The 12591-nt window shown below is 41.0% G+C and overlaps 1 protein-coding gene across 1 annotated transcript in view; it reads left to right on the top strand.

The window, feature by feature from the left end:
• MTMR10 (myotubularin related protein 10) overlaps window positions 1-12591 on the top strand; it is a 36752-nt gene that overhangs the window by 8774 nt on the left and 15387 nt on the right. Inside the window, exons 3-5 of the mRNA NM_001193073.3 lie at window positions 3722-3858; window positions 6333-6405; window positions 6861-7003. Of these exons, the coding sequence (NP_001180002.1) occupies window positions 3722-3858; window positions 6333-6405; window positions 6861-7003 (353 nt within the window). The remainder of the gene's footprint in view (window positions 1-3721; window positions 3859-6332; window positions 6406-6860; window positions 7004-12591) is intronic.

The following is a 12591-nucleotide window of genomic DNA, read 5'->3' as shown; positions in this document are numbered from 1 at the left end:
TAACTAAGCTGCTAGTTTTATTCACATTTCCCTAGTTTTTTTTTTCCCCCCCCCCACTAATGGCTATTATCTGTTTTAGAGTTCTAGTCAGGACACCATAGTACACTTGGTTTATCCTGGCTCCCTAGCTTCAGTCTGTGACCATTTCTCCATCTTTACTGATGGATCATGAATTCTTTCATCTTGGCTCCTATGTCCTTTTGAAATATCCTCGCCTCCTTCTTCTCCTTCTCTCTCCCCCTCTTTCTCTCCCTCTCTCTGTTCCCTGCCCACCCCCCACCTCCACCCCACCCCCCAGCTGTGGCAGACACATCCAAGGGAAGTTGTGAATCTTCAGCACTGCTTAGTGGGCCTCCTGAGCCCCCTGAGGTCACTGCACCATTGCAGGTTCAAAGTGCCTGTCTTCTGACGGGACGTGCCCAGGTGCTTTTTCCAAGCCTCATTTCACTAATGTTAAGAGTTGTCACTTAAGTGACTATCTTCTAGCACAGAGCTGGGCAAGCATCTTCTGTGAAGTCCCAGTCAGTGTTTGAGACTTTGCAAGCCATGAGGTCTCTGGTTGCAAGTACTTAGCTCTGCCTTTGTCCTGTGGAAGCAGTCCTGATAGTACACACATGAATGAACATGGCTACATTTCAATAAAACTTTATTTACAAAAACCGGGGGCTGCCTTCTGGGTTGGCCCACCTTGAACCCATTAAAGGCCTTCTGCTCCTTTCATGTTTGTCTCATTTTTGGTGCCTTGGTGAACTGCGTCTATTGTATTTGTGCCCATGGTAGGAGAGTGCAGATGTCATCAGCACGGTTGGCTAGCAGCACTACTGTGGTCATGTGTCCTGTCCCACAGGCCCACCATCTCTTCCTTTCCGTGATCATCCCTGCTCTACTTCCCAGGATCTTGAAATCCTGTGGTGAGGCTTTTTTTTTTTAAAGCAAACTTTTATCTGAGTATAACATACCCCCAAAATGTGTATGAATTATGTGTGTTAACCAGGTGTGTTTTTGTAGCATTGTTTTGAGACTCTGAGTGAATTGGCTCCTTGAGGAAAGTGGTAGAGCATGAAGTGGTGTGGGCTCTGCTTAGTGAGCCAGGAGTTTGTGTAAAGAGCTCAGTGTTACAGGAGTGCCACCTCGAACTGTCTGAGCTCTCTCTTGGTCCAGGTCACTCATCTGACTCTCTCAGCTGATGAGTTGCTGAGAGAATCACATAGGAAATGACTCTTGTAGTTTTGGGGGTTTTTTCCCCTCCAGGTTAACTGCCCTCTTATGATTGGTAGCTATGATTTTCTAGTGGAGAGAAAAGGTTGAGCGTTCCTTTGCTAGATTCTGATATGGCATTTGGTAAACATTGTGTCCAGGGGGTTATGGAAGATTTAAATTTTATGTATTTGAGTTATTTGGTGAGAATCAATGTATATTGATGGCTAGCACTTTGAATCTGTAGTTCTGTTTGGTGCCTCCTGCTATGTCTCGATACAGAGCATATAATTCTGTGTCAGACAGTAAAGAATCAGCCTGCAATGCAGGACACCTGGGTTTGATCCCCGGGTTGGGGAGATCTTCTTAGAGAAGGGAGCAGCTACCCACTTCAATATTCTTGCCTGGAGAATTCTGTGGACAGAGGAGCCTGGCAGTCTGTAGTCCATGGGGTTGCAAAGAGTCAGACATGAATGAGCAACTAATACTTTTCATAAAGAAACAAGTTGAAATCAGAACACTTGTTTGTAAGTTCCAGGTATACTGCTTACTTAAGATCTTGGTCTCTCTCTTGGTCCAGGTCACTCATCTGACTCTCTCAGCTGATGAGTTGCTGAGAGAACCACATAGGAAAACATTGTGAACCTCCCACCAGAGGATTTTGCAGCTCTCTGTGGTGTGGTAGGCGAGCAGGATGGCCTGGGGCAGTTTTCCAAATTTGTGGTTACTGCTAGCACTTATCTCCTGACCCTCTTGGCACATGGCCCTATTACATCACTGGTTTCTGTCTGGTTGGAACCATGCCTACCCCATTGGTGGTGCTGGTCTGGTGAACCCGGAGCAGTGAAATGGTTCATTCACTTGTGTTAGCACTCATTGACTGGGCCCCAGCACCGTGCTCAGTCTTCAGCTCACAACTACACTGTCAGCAGTGGAGAAAAATCAGTCTGTGCTCTGCCTCCAGGGGCATGTGGTCCTGAGGGTGGGACAGGCACTGACTGACTTTATGTAAAGTGTATATCATTGTGCAGTAGCTGTGATCAGGGCTGAGAATTACAAGTAGATGATGCTGTGATTGAGGGAGTTAATCTCTGTAGAGGTTTTTCTCAGGCATTCCTGAGAAAGCGATTGGACTGATGGAGAAGGAAAGAGTATTCCAGGGAATGGGCACAGGGTACGAAGACCCCATGGGTGAAAGTAGTCCAGCCCCTGAGAGTGACTAGAAGCCCACTGAGGCTGGAGAGGAGGGAGGGTGTGAGAACAATGTGGGGGCACGAGGGGCCTGGCAGGCCACATGGAAGAGGCTTATCTGCTTAGAAGGAACAGTTACTCCACTGGTCCAAGCCAAGAATTGGACATGAGCACATTTAAATTTAATCCTCAAGTAAATGTTAGGGTTCTGTTCTTAAAACTTGCCTTGTGCATTTTAAGAATTTTGAAAGTTGTCTTTGCAATTCAAATTTATTTAAGAGAGAAGATTGTTTTGAGACAAGTTGTGCTTTGTGAATTGGTGGGTGTTTGGGTCTTGTCAGCAAACAGTTCTGTCCATCATTGTTAGAGGGTTTAACAGGCAAAATGGATCAGCACCCTAACCTTTTCACCAAGGACTCTAGACGCGGATTACTTAAACATATCCCTGGGTCTGATTGTATTTTAGAACTTGAAGGATTAATGATGACCATGGTTTAAATCAGTTACAGAAAATCACTCTTTTCAAAGAACGTTATAACTTTTGTTTTGGTTTCTTAATTTCTTTTAACTCTTTTAATTCAAAAGTATATTTTAAAGTTTTGTTGCCAACTAAGTTATCATGTGAGTGCAGAGGGAAACTCGATTTGGCTTTGTGGGTTTATTTTAGGTTAAATGGGCTTCCCTGCTGGCTCAAGCAGTATAGAATCTGCCTGCCATGCAGGAGACCCAGGTTTGATCCCTGGGTCTAGAAGATCCCCTGGAGAAGGAAATGGCAACCCACTCCAGTATTCTTGCCTGGAGAAACCTATGGACAGAGGAGCTTGGCAGGCTACAGCCCATGAGGTCGCAGAGTTGGACATGACTGAGCAACTAACATTTTAGGATAAATAGATTGCATTCTTAATCTTGAGATTAACACTGAACTGTTTCTCATCCCTTATGAAAGGAATCGAAGACATGGGCCTTGGAGATCAAGTCACATGTTAATAGAACACAACTATCCCATCAAGTAATACTCTGCAGGAGACTGGGGAGGTCATTTCTTCTCTGGGACGCCTTTCAATAAATAATGAGAGGCAGTGTAGCACAGTAGACAGTGCAGACTCCAGCTCAGCCCCTCTGGTGGAACATCTCAGACCCCAAGGTCTTTGTGCCTCAGGTTCTGTATCTCACAAATGTAGCACAGCGCCCCACTGCGGCTGTTACTGTTGTGGAGTCCTGGCTCAGTGTTTCTTAGTGTCATCAGGAAATTTTCCTTCTAGGTTACACAGCAACTGTTGACATTTTATGGTGTGTTTGTAGTTTGCACAATGATATGTTTCTTTTTGTAAAGGAGAAATTGTTGTAAATGAAGTCAATTTTGTGAGAAAATGCATCGCGTCGGACACAAGCCAGTACGATTTGTGGGGAAAACTGATATGCAGTAACTTCAAAATTTCCTTCATTACGGATGATCCAATGCCATTACAGGTGCGTTTGATTTGTATGCTGTTTAATTGTATCAAGGCTTTATACTCTTACACCTTATACCTGGAGAAGGAAATGGCAACCCACTCCAATATTCTTGCCTGGAAAATCCTGTGGACGGAGGAACCTGGTAAGCTACAGTCCATGGAGTCACAAAAAGTCAGGCACGACTGAGTGACTTCACTTTTATACTCTTAAGCAATACATATTCTTACACAAAGCACAGATATGGAAAAACTACAATAAAATTATTAAGTGAGTAATGTAAGGTTGGATCTCCTTGCAGTTCAAGTGACTTTCAAGAGTCTTCTCCAACACCACAGTTCAAAAGGATCAATTCGTCGCTCAGCTTTCTTTAGAGTCCAACTCTTACATCCATAAAAGAAAGCTGAGCACCGAAGAATTGATGCTTTTGAACTGTGGTGTTGGAGACTCCGACTCTTGAGAGTCTCTTGGGCTACAAGGAGATCCAACCAATCCGTCCTAAAGAAAATCAGTCTTGAATATTCATTGGAAGGACTGATGCTGAAGCTGAAACTCCAATACTTTGGCCACCTGATGTGAAGAACCAACTCATTGGAAAAGACCCTGATTCTGGGAAAGATTGAAGGCAGGAGGAGAAGGGGATGACAGAGGATGAGATGGTTGGATGGTGTCACCAACTCACTCAATGGACATGAGTTTGAGCAAGCTCCAGGGGTTGGTGATGGACAGGGAAGCCTGGTGTGCTGCAGTCCATGGAGTTGCAAAGAGTCAGACACGACTGAGATGAACTGAACTGAACTGAATGTAAGGTTAGGAATGTATTACATTAAAATTCAAAGTAAAGTTTAAGGAGAATGTTGAGACGGGTGCAATTAGTGAAATGGTTTTAAGTCACATTGCTATATTTATCCTCTGTGATCTTTGCTTATGTAACCTTTTTAATAAGGGAGCTATTATTTCCTTCTAAATCTTTTAACCTACATATAAAAACAAAGAGATCCTTTTTGACTGGTCATAAAGAGAAAAAAGTATACAGCAAATAATCTCATAAATGCTGCATGTTTTATGTATTTCATAGTATCTTTAACTGGCATTTTTCAAAAGTCAAATTCTTATTTCAAATTTCTAGTAAGAATGAAGAAAAATATTGATAAAGTTTTTCCTTAATAACCTCTTGCTATTTTATTTTCTAACTGGATAAGAGTAGCTCCATATAATTTGAGTTCTCAAAAGTTCAGTCATTTGACTAACTTAATAATTCTGGACTTTTCCTCAATTCTCATTTTCTATTTTGATTTTTAAAGTGTTATATACTTTACCCCCTAGACCTTTATTTGTGATAGTTGTATTTGGATGTAATTCTAAACTTTTGACTGAAGTGTGTAACTATGGATAAGTATATTTCAATCTATTGCAGTGTGTAGGTATATTTAAATTTAAGGCATTTAGAGATACCTACTATGTAGAGACACTAGCTTATTAGACTGTAAACTTGGGTTTTTCCTTTTGTTTTTAGCTTTATTTCTATCTTTGGCCCCAGATTTCACTGTAAATGAGACCAATATACCTGGAAGAGCTTAAATCCAGTACCACTCACAGAAAAAAATTAGCCAGTGCCCCACCAACAGAAGGTTAATCGCATCAGCTATGCCCTTAGTTTGAAAGTGTGTTTAAAAAGTAAGTTTAACAAACAAGCAGTAGTTTGACTAAAGATTTTTATTTCTGGTAGACCTTCTGCTCTAAAATCTCCATTGTGAAAATCAGGCTATGACTTGACCCATTAAAATCTGATGACTTTGAAGGCCCACTTCTTTACTATTTTAGTGACAGTTTTACCTGAACTAGACATGCATGTGTTTGCTGTGAAGTGATTGACAGGATACTGTGACATATCCTGTAAGTTACAGTGACACTGTAGTGTGTAATCTGCCCTAATTTTATTGTTTAAAGCGTGGGAGAAAGGTGGAGAGAATGTGATCGAAGCAGGCATGTCATGTCTCTCTTCCTCCCCTGATTCCTACTAGAACACGTTCTGTGCTGCCACAGTGCCAGCACTGTCATAGCTGCTGCTGCTGCTGCTGCTGCTAAGTCGCTTCAGTCGTGTCCGACCCTGTGCTACCCCATAGATGGCAGCCCACCAGGCTTCCCCATCCCTGGGATTCTCCAGGCAAGAATACTGGAGTGGGTTGCCATTTCCTTCTCCAATGCATGAAAGTGAAAAGTGAAAGTGAAGTCACTCAGTCGTTCCGACTCCTACCGACCCCATGGACTTGCAGCCTACCAGGTCTCTCCATCCATGGGATTTTCCAGGCAAGAGTACTGGAGTGGGGTGCCATTGCCTTCTCCAACTGTCATAGCTACACACAGGCAAGAGCTTTCTGTTCTTTTCAGAGAGCGTCCTTGGAGCTTATCACACCTAACAGTAAGGCTTGTTATTACCATTGGGAAGTGATTGCTAACAGAATTAACATGAACGTACTTTTTTATTTCAGAAATTCCATTACAGAAACCTCCTACTTGGCGAACATGATGTGCCTTTAACGTGTATTGAGCAAATAGTCACACGTATGTATTATTCTTCACTCAGTTGCTAAATTCTCACTTGAAGAATTATATCCCTCAAGTACTTTGGTTGGAATTTTATTTCTGTAGGTTTTTTCCTTTTTTATTTTTATTTTTTGGGTCCCAGGAAAATTAATTAAAAAGTAATCCGTAAATTATTTTAAAATAGAGATATAAAATATATGGCTTTTTATATTTTCTGGTATTTGTCCTCTTTTTAATTAAAACCTTAATCATTAAGTATAGATGGTAGAGATTTTGTGTAAAGAGATATCTTTGGTATAATCAGAAGCAGGGTTAAAACTGACCCCCCAAAGTTCTCAGAATCATATTTGAACAGGAAAGATTCCAGAGAAGCAGTACCCAAGTGGTGGGTGATCTTTCAGTTGTTCTCAGCAAGAGTTTGTTAAAGTATACTAAAGAGTAAGTATCAAGAAAGAAATTTTTTTCCTTTTCAGTAAATGACCACAAGAGGAAGCAGAAAGTTCTGGGTCCAAACCAGAAGCTGAAATTTAATCCAACAGAGTTAATTATTTACTGTAAAGATTTCAGAATTGTCAGATTTCGCTTTGATGAATCCGGTCCTGAAAGTGCCAAAAAGGTAATCCTGTTAAGTTCTGTCACGACTTTTGCACTGTGTTCACCTGTTGCAGTTCCTTATGGAAGTTCTCATTTCTCAGCTGCTCAGTTTTTTTGTTTTTTTTTTTAAGGGAAGTTATTAGATGTCTCCTTATGTTAAAGTGAAAGTCAGGAATGTTTCTAGAACTGTTTCCTTGGACTAGTTTATGGCTACTTTAAGCTATTCTCTGGAGAAGGAAATGGCAACCCATTCCTGTACTCTTGCCTGGAAAATTCCATGGACAGAGGAGCCTTGTAAGCTACAGTCCATGGGGTCGCAAAGAGTTGGACACGACTGAGCGACTTCACTTCCTTTCACTTCTAAGCTATTCTACATAATTTTTTTAATCAACTTCTAAAATACAAAAAACTTTCATGTACCTTTTACATTAAGATCATTGCCATCTGGTTTTTTTCTCGTTAAAAAGATTGAAAAGATGATGCTGTATGCTGTATTGTAATTGAGGTTTGGTAAGACTTTTGATTCAGAACCTCAGAGCTTTATTATCAAACTAAAAGCTTGACTGAGGTTACATAAGGTTAGGTAAATATGTAGTTGTAGAGGGGTCTAATATTAGTACAATAAAGAAATTTTAATGAATTTAAATGATATTCCACAGGGGCAACTAAAAGCTAAGGGCTTTTTAATTGCCTTGTTTTTCCCCTGCCTTCCAGGAAATGTTTACTGCAAACTCATGGAGTGAGATTCAAGGGCAGAAATTCCTTCTTTGAGTCCATATTTTGGCTTTAGTAGAGGAGTGAAGCTGGTCCTAAGCAACCTCCCACCTCAGCTAGTCTGTGGTGCAGCAAGTGTAGGATCTACTAACAGAATCTCCAGGGGAGCCTTGCTCTCGTGTACTGAGAATAGAGGAGTGATGAGGGAGTTTTGGGCCACAAGAAATGGGTGCATTTGTTCTCCATGGTCAGTAAACTTAATGCAGTTAATTTTCTGTTGATATCAGTGAGGCTATCGGAAGAATCTTATGGCAGCTGTCTTCATGTACTTTGGTGGGGAGGTGATAAGTTTATTTTTAGAACCAGAGTCAACAGATTCTTTACAGGAGGGCAAACATGAAATGAATATCTGAAGATGCCTGGCCATTGCAGCTCGATTAGGTAGCAGAAGTGGTGGTGGGTCTGTGGCTGACCAGTTTTCAGAGAGAGTGTGTTAAGACCATCTTTCTGCATGCTGCAGGATGGGAAATTCAGCCAGATAACTTTTATGGCTGCTGTTAGCCATTCAGTTCTGCAGTTTGTGATTTTGGCATTTTACTAGTTTGAGGTACCTGTTCTTATGTAGAAAGACCTCAGAATTAATTAGGTGGTAGATTGCATATAAAATAGTTGAACCAAGTTAATTTTTAAAATTCCTCTATAGTTGTTGTTTAATCAAAGCACCAGGAATCTGCTTATGGAAACATTACCTTCAGGATGTATAGCATGTCAAGAGTAGGGACACCATTGGAACTGAGGGAATGGAGTTACAACAGGATTTTTTTTTTTTTAAGTAAGAAATTGATACAGTGGCCCAACAGTCTTCCAGGAAGTTTACGTTTCTCCCATCCTCTATTCTGTGTTTCAGATGACACTGTGTCAGTCATTGAAAATCATAATTATCTGACTTCTTCTTGCACCATCTAGGATACTTGTTGCTAAGTATAATTGAGGCAATAAAGCATGAACAAATTAAAATTAAATTTAACAGTACAAAGTAGAAGCATGAAACATATTTCCACATAAATGATTAGTTTCCAAATGAATGAAACAAATTCAGAATATCCCTTATCTGTTGTTGCTGCTTGCAAGTGCTTCAGGGGCCTCACTGAATAATCTACACAAAACTGACCAGGCGGCTCCAGTTTTTTATGCCCTTTCTGCAGACCAGATTGCTGGCAAAAATCCTTTCCCCACTGTCTTAAAATATAAAAAGCAGTTACCTCACACACAAAAGAAATACTGTTTTTGTCTTTGTATAATCATAAGAGGGGAAATACAGGAAAGAAACATAGGCATTAAGAATATAAATGGAGGGACTTCCCTAGCAGTCCAGTGGTTAAGAGTCCGCACTTCCACTGCAGGGGACTCAGGTTCATCCCTGGTCAGGGACTCACATGCTATGTGGTACGGCCAGAAGAAAAGAATACAAGTGGAGAATTTTTTCCCTGATTTACATATCTTCAAACACAGAGGTTAAATCATGTATGGCTGCCAAAGCTTAATGTCTTCATGAATTTAAAACAAAAATTCTAGTATACTCTTTTATTTCATGTGAAAATTTTCGTTTGAAACTAGGTCACAGTTGGGAAGTTACAGCTTGATTCTACCTCCTGGAAACTTTGAATACTGTTTTCTCTGGAAGTACTCTGATTTTTGTAAATTGTTTTAAAATGACCAAATGCGTGTTCACAGTTCTCTGATGTGTGAACCATTGATAATTTTTGGAAATACAGCAGTTATATTTCTGTTTGAATTACAAAATCTTGAAATGTTAAATTGGTTCACATATTGTTAAATATTGCTCCAAAGCCTTCTGGTAGTCTATTTGTTATTGCCTAAATATCAGTCAATAGTATTACAAAAAATTACAATTTCCTACAATAGCCAGGGCAAATGAACTATTTCAGAAGCAGTTTTCAAAGGTGTAGAGTTTTTCTGAAAATTTTTTAATACTTAGGGAGTACATTGTACATTATTCCTAAGATTGGAATAATTGTACATGAAAATGAGACCTACTTTTTTGAGTCTCTTATTACACTCTTAGTGATAGAGCCTAGGAACATGGACGTAGGCTTTTTAGGTAGTGTGTGTGGAAAGGCTGAAGGAAGAGGACTCCTGGCTTTCCTGCTCTTCTCAGAGTGTCCTGCAGTGACAGTGGGAGTGTGACACAGTTGTGTGTGCCTTTGTCTGGGTTCCCAAAGGTAGCCCGGACTGAGGTTACCTGAGCAGAGTCATGTGCACTTGTGGTTACACTGCTCACCAACAGCTTAGATCCAGCTGTGTCTCCTTCCCCCAGAATCAACTGTAGAGCAGGAGATTAAACTGAGTCAGTGTCACAGTATTATTTTTGTAGTCTTCTTTAAATGCGAATGCTTTTAAAGGCTTGTTTCCTAACCTTTGTAAATGTGATGTGCTATTTTTAAGGGCTTTTTAGAAATGGGCTGCGCTGGGTTTTGCCTAGCAGATAGGCTTGGTGGCCATAAAAAACATATTCCATCATCAGTGATCTGTGGATTTCTTTTGTGTAAACACGGCCCCTGACTGCTTTCTAAAGGTCTCAGACAAAGTGATAACTAGTATGATGGGCTTGGAGTACTTCCTGACTACATTAGGAACTCATTCTGTAAACTAGTATTTTCAGTGCAGCTGTTCTGAAGTGCAGAGTGCCCCCAGAAAGTACTAAGGAGATGGCAGAAGTGTGGAGTCTCCTGGGCTTCCTCAGATGTGCGCGGAGGCCTTGCCTGGTCTTTACTAAAGAACTAACGTGCTTTCTCCTTCCCTCACTCTATCACCTCACATCCTCTTCCCTGCTCGTTTTACTTTCCCCTTTAGCACTCACACTTGTCTCTTTTACTATAGACTTTCCTGTTGATCTGGTTCAGTGTCTGTCTTCCCCGCTAGAATGTAAGCTCAGGGTGAGCACAGGGTTTGTGTTTGTTTTGTTCATTCTGAGTCCCCAGGGCTTAGGACAGGTGGCTGCTCCGACAGTACCTGTTGAAGGAAGGAGACATGGTGTTTGCCCTGGAGGAATTGAACTTCATAGTAGAAGTAAAACAGAGAACCCGGTATCCTCCTCCTTATTCATGCTCATGACTAGTATGTGAAGCCCTGGAAAGGACCACTTCTTTAACTACAGAGCAAGCTCAGTTAACTACAGAGCACTGACCAGAGATGACAGCTTCAGAGAAAGAGTGGTTGGTTGATCAGTGGGGAAGGGCTTCTTGAACAAAGTGTGGAGAAGGAGGTGGCTGGGACTGAGTCAGACGGACCATATTCAGACAGGTGCTTCCAGACCAGAGACTACTGAGGGATGGGGTGGGAGGTGGGGGTAGGTACAGGAGGGCTGGTAGAGCCTGCCTGATGGGTGAGATTTAATTCAGCATGCAGGTATCTGGTAACTGCAGCAGATAATCCAGAGAACAGAGTTGTTGCTCAAAAGTTCATCTTTAGAAGAGAATCCTTAAGTGTTATTTAATTTTTTTAGAATATAGGGAAGCCCACAGAGATGCCATAAGGCAGGTATGGCTTAAGATTGTAGCTCTGGTAGTGCTGAAAAATGGGACGAAAATGCAAAAAGAATCTTGAGAAAAGTGCAACAAAGCTTATAAACTAAACACGGTGTCCAGAGGAGTAGGAAGTGACAAGGACTTTTTCAACGTGTAGATTCTGTAGTTTGCTCCTAGAAGAAGTGCTCTAAGGACTGGTGAGCAGGCAGGGGATGGAAATGCAGGTCATTGTCTCCTAAACTTCCCAAGTGGGATGGACTCTCAGAAAAGGCTCTCCCACAGGTGTTAAGAACAGCAAGGTATTTCGTAAGTTTGAAGGAGCCATTATTATTGTCGTTTTTTGTCAAAACTGAAACTAATGATAACCATTCTCCTAGTTTTATGTTTTAATTTAGTAAGACAGGAAGCATTTATTCTGTAGAAGTCTGCTAAAATATATTTCTAACAACTGACACATACTTACCAGTGAATAGAATCTGCATCAGCCCACCGCAGACATGGCTAATTTGACAAGGACTAACAATTAACTAAACTTCTTGCTTGCTCACTGTCAAAAGCATATCATTCTGGCTTAATGCTTTTTCTTCTAAAGGATAACTTTTTAAGTAAGATGGTCTGTTGTTCTCTCCTTGCGTCTGTCTTCATTTTCCTCTGTCTGCTCATGTGAGATTGTATTCTCCCATCTCCCGTCACTAGTCCAGGGCTCTGTGAGCTTATTCTGTAAGCTGGAATACCATCCTTCAGTCCAGCAGCAGTTGAGGTTGATCGCAGCCATATCCCCCGTGTGCAGCTGCTCCTGAGGTTGGGCATGTGCTCGAGTTACCCATCCTCAGTGCAGCCTCGATTTCATCTTCATGGTTCACATGCCCAGACTGAGGCTCCAGGCAATGAGTTGACTTCACACAGGTTCCTGGCAGGTGCTTGGTGGGGCTGGGTTCAAGCCCTGAGCATTGGGTTACAAAGACCATGCTTTTCCCAGCACAGGCAGAGTCTCAACCATTTTACTTACACAGTTGTTTGTTTTTTTTTTTTTAATGTATCTCTTTTAACCACCCATGAACTTTTGGGTTTCTTACTAATTTTTATTTTTTGTAAGAAAAAAATTGTAGCTTTTCTGTTTTTAGATTTTTATGAAATCTAAAATGAGTATGAACATTAAAAGGCATCCCTTATACTGAGCCTTCCGAATTGCTGGTATTAAATAATTATTGTCCATAAAAAATGAAAATTTCTCTTTTTTTTAGGCGTGGATATGTCACTGCCTTTTTTGAGAATGCTTCATTTACTTTCCAAGTTTTGTTTATCTGAGTAAAATTATTTCCCTGTTAAAATTCAGCTCAGCAAACAC

This window comes from Bos taurus, chromosome 21, assembly GCF_002263795.3.
Source record: "Bos taurus isolate L1 Dominette 01449 registration number 42190680 breed Hereford chromosome 21, ARS-UCD2.0, whole genome shotgun sequence".
NCBI lineage: Eukaryota > Metazoa > Chordata > Mammalia > Artiodactyla > Bovidae > Bos > Bos taurus.
This window is presented reverse-complemented; position numbering and strand designations above follow the sequence as displayed.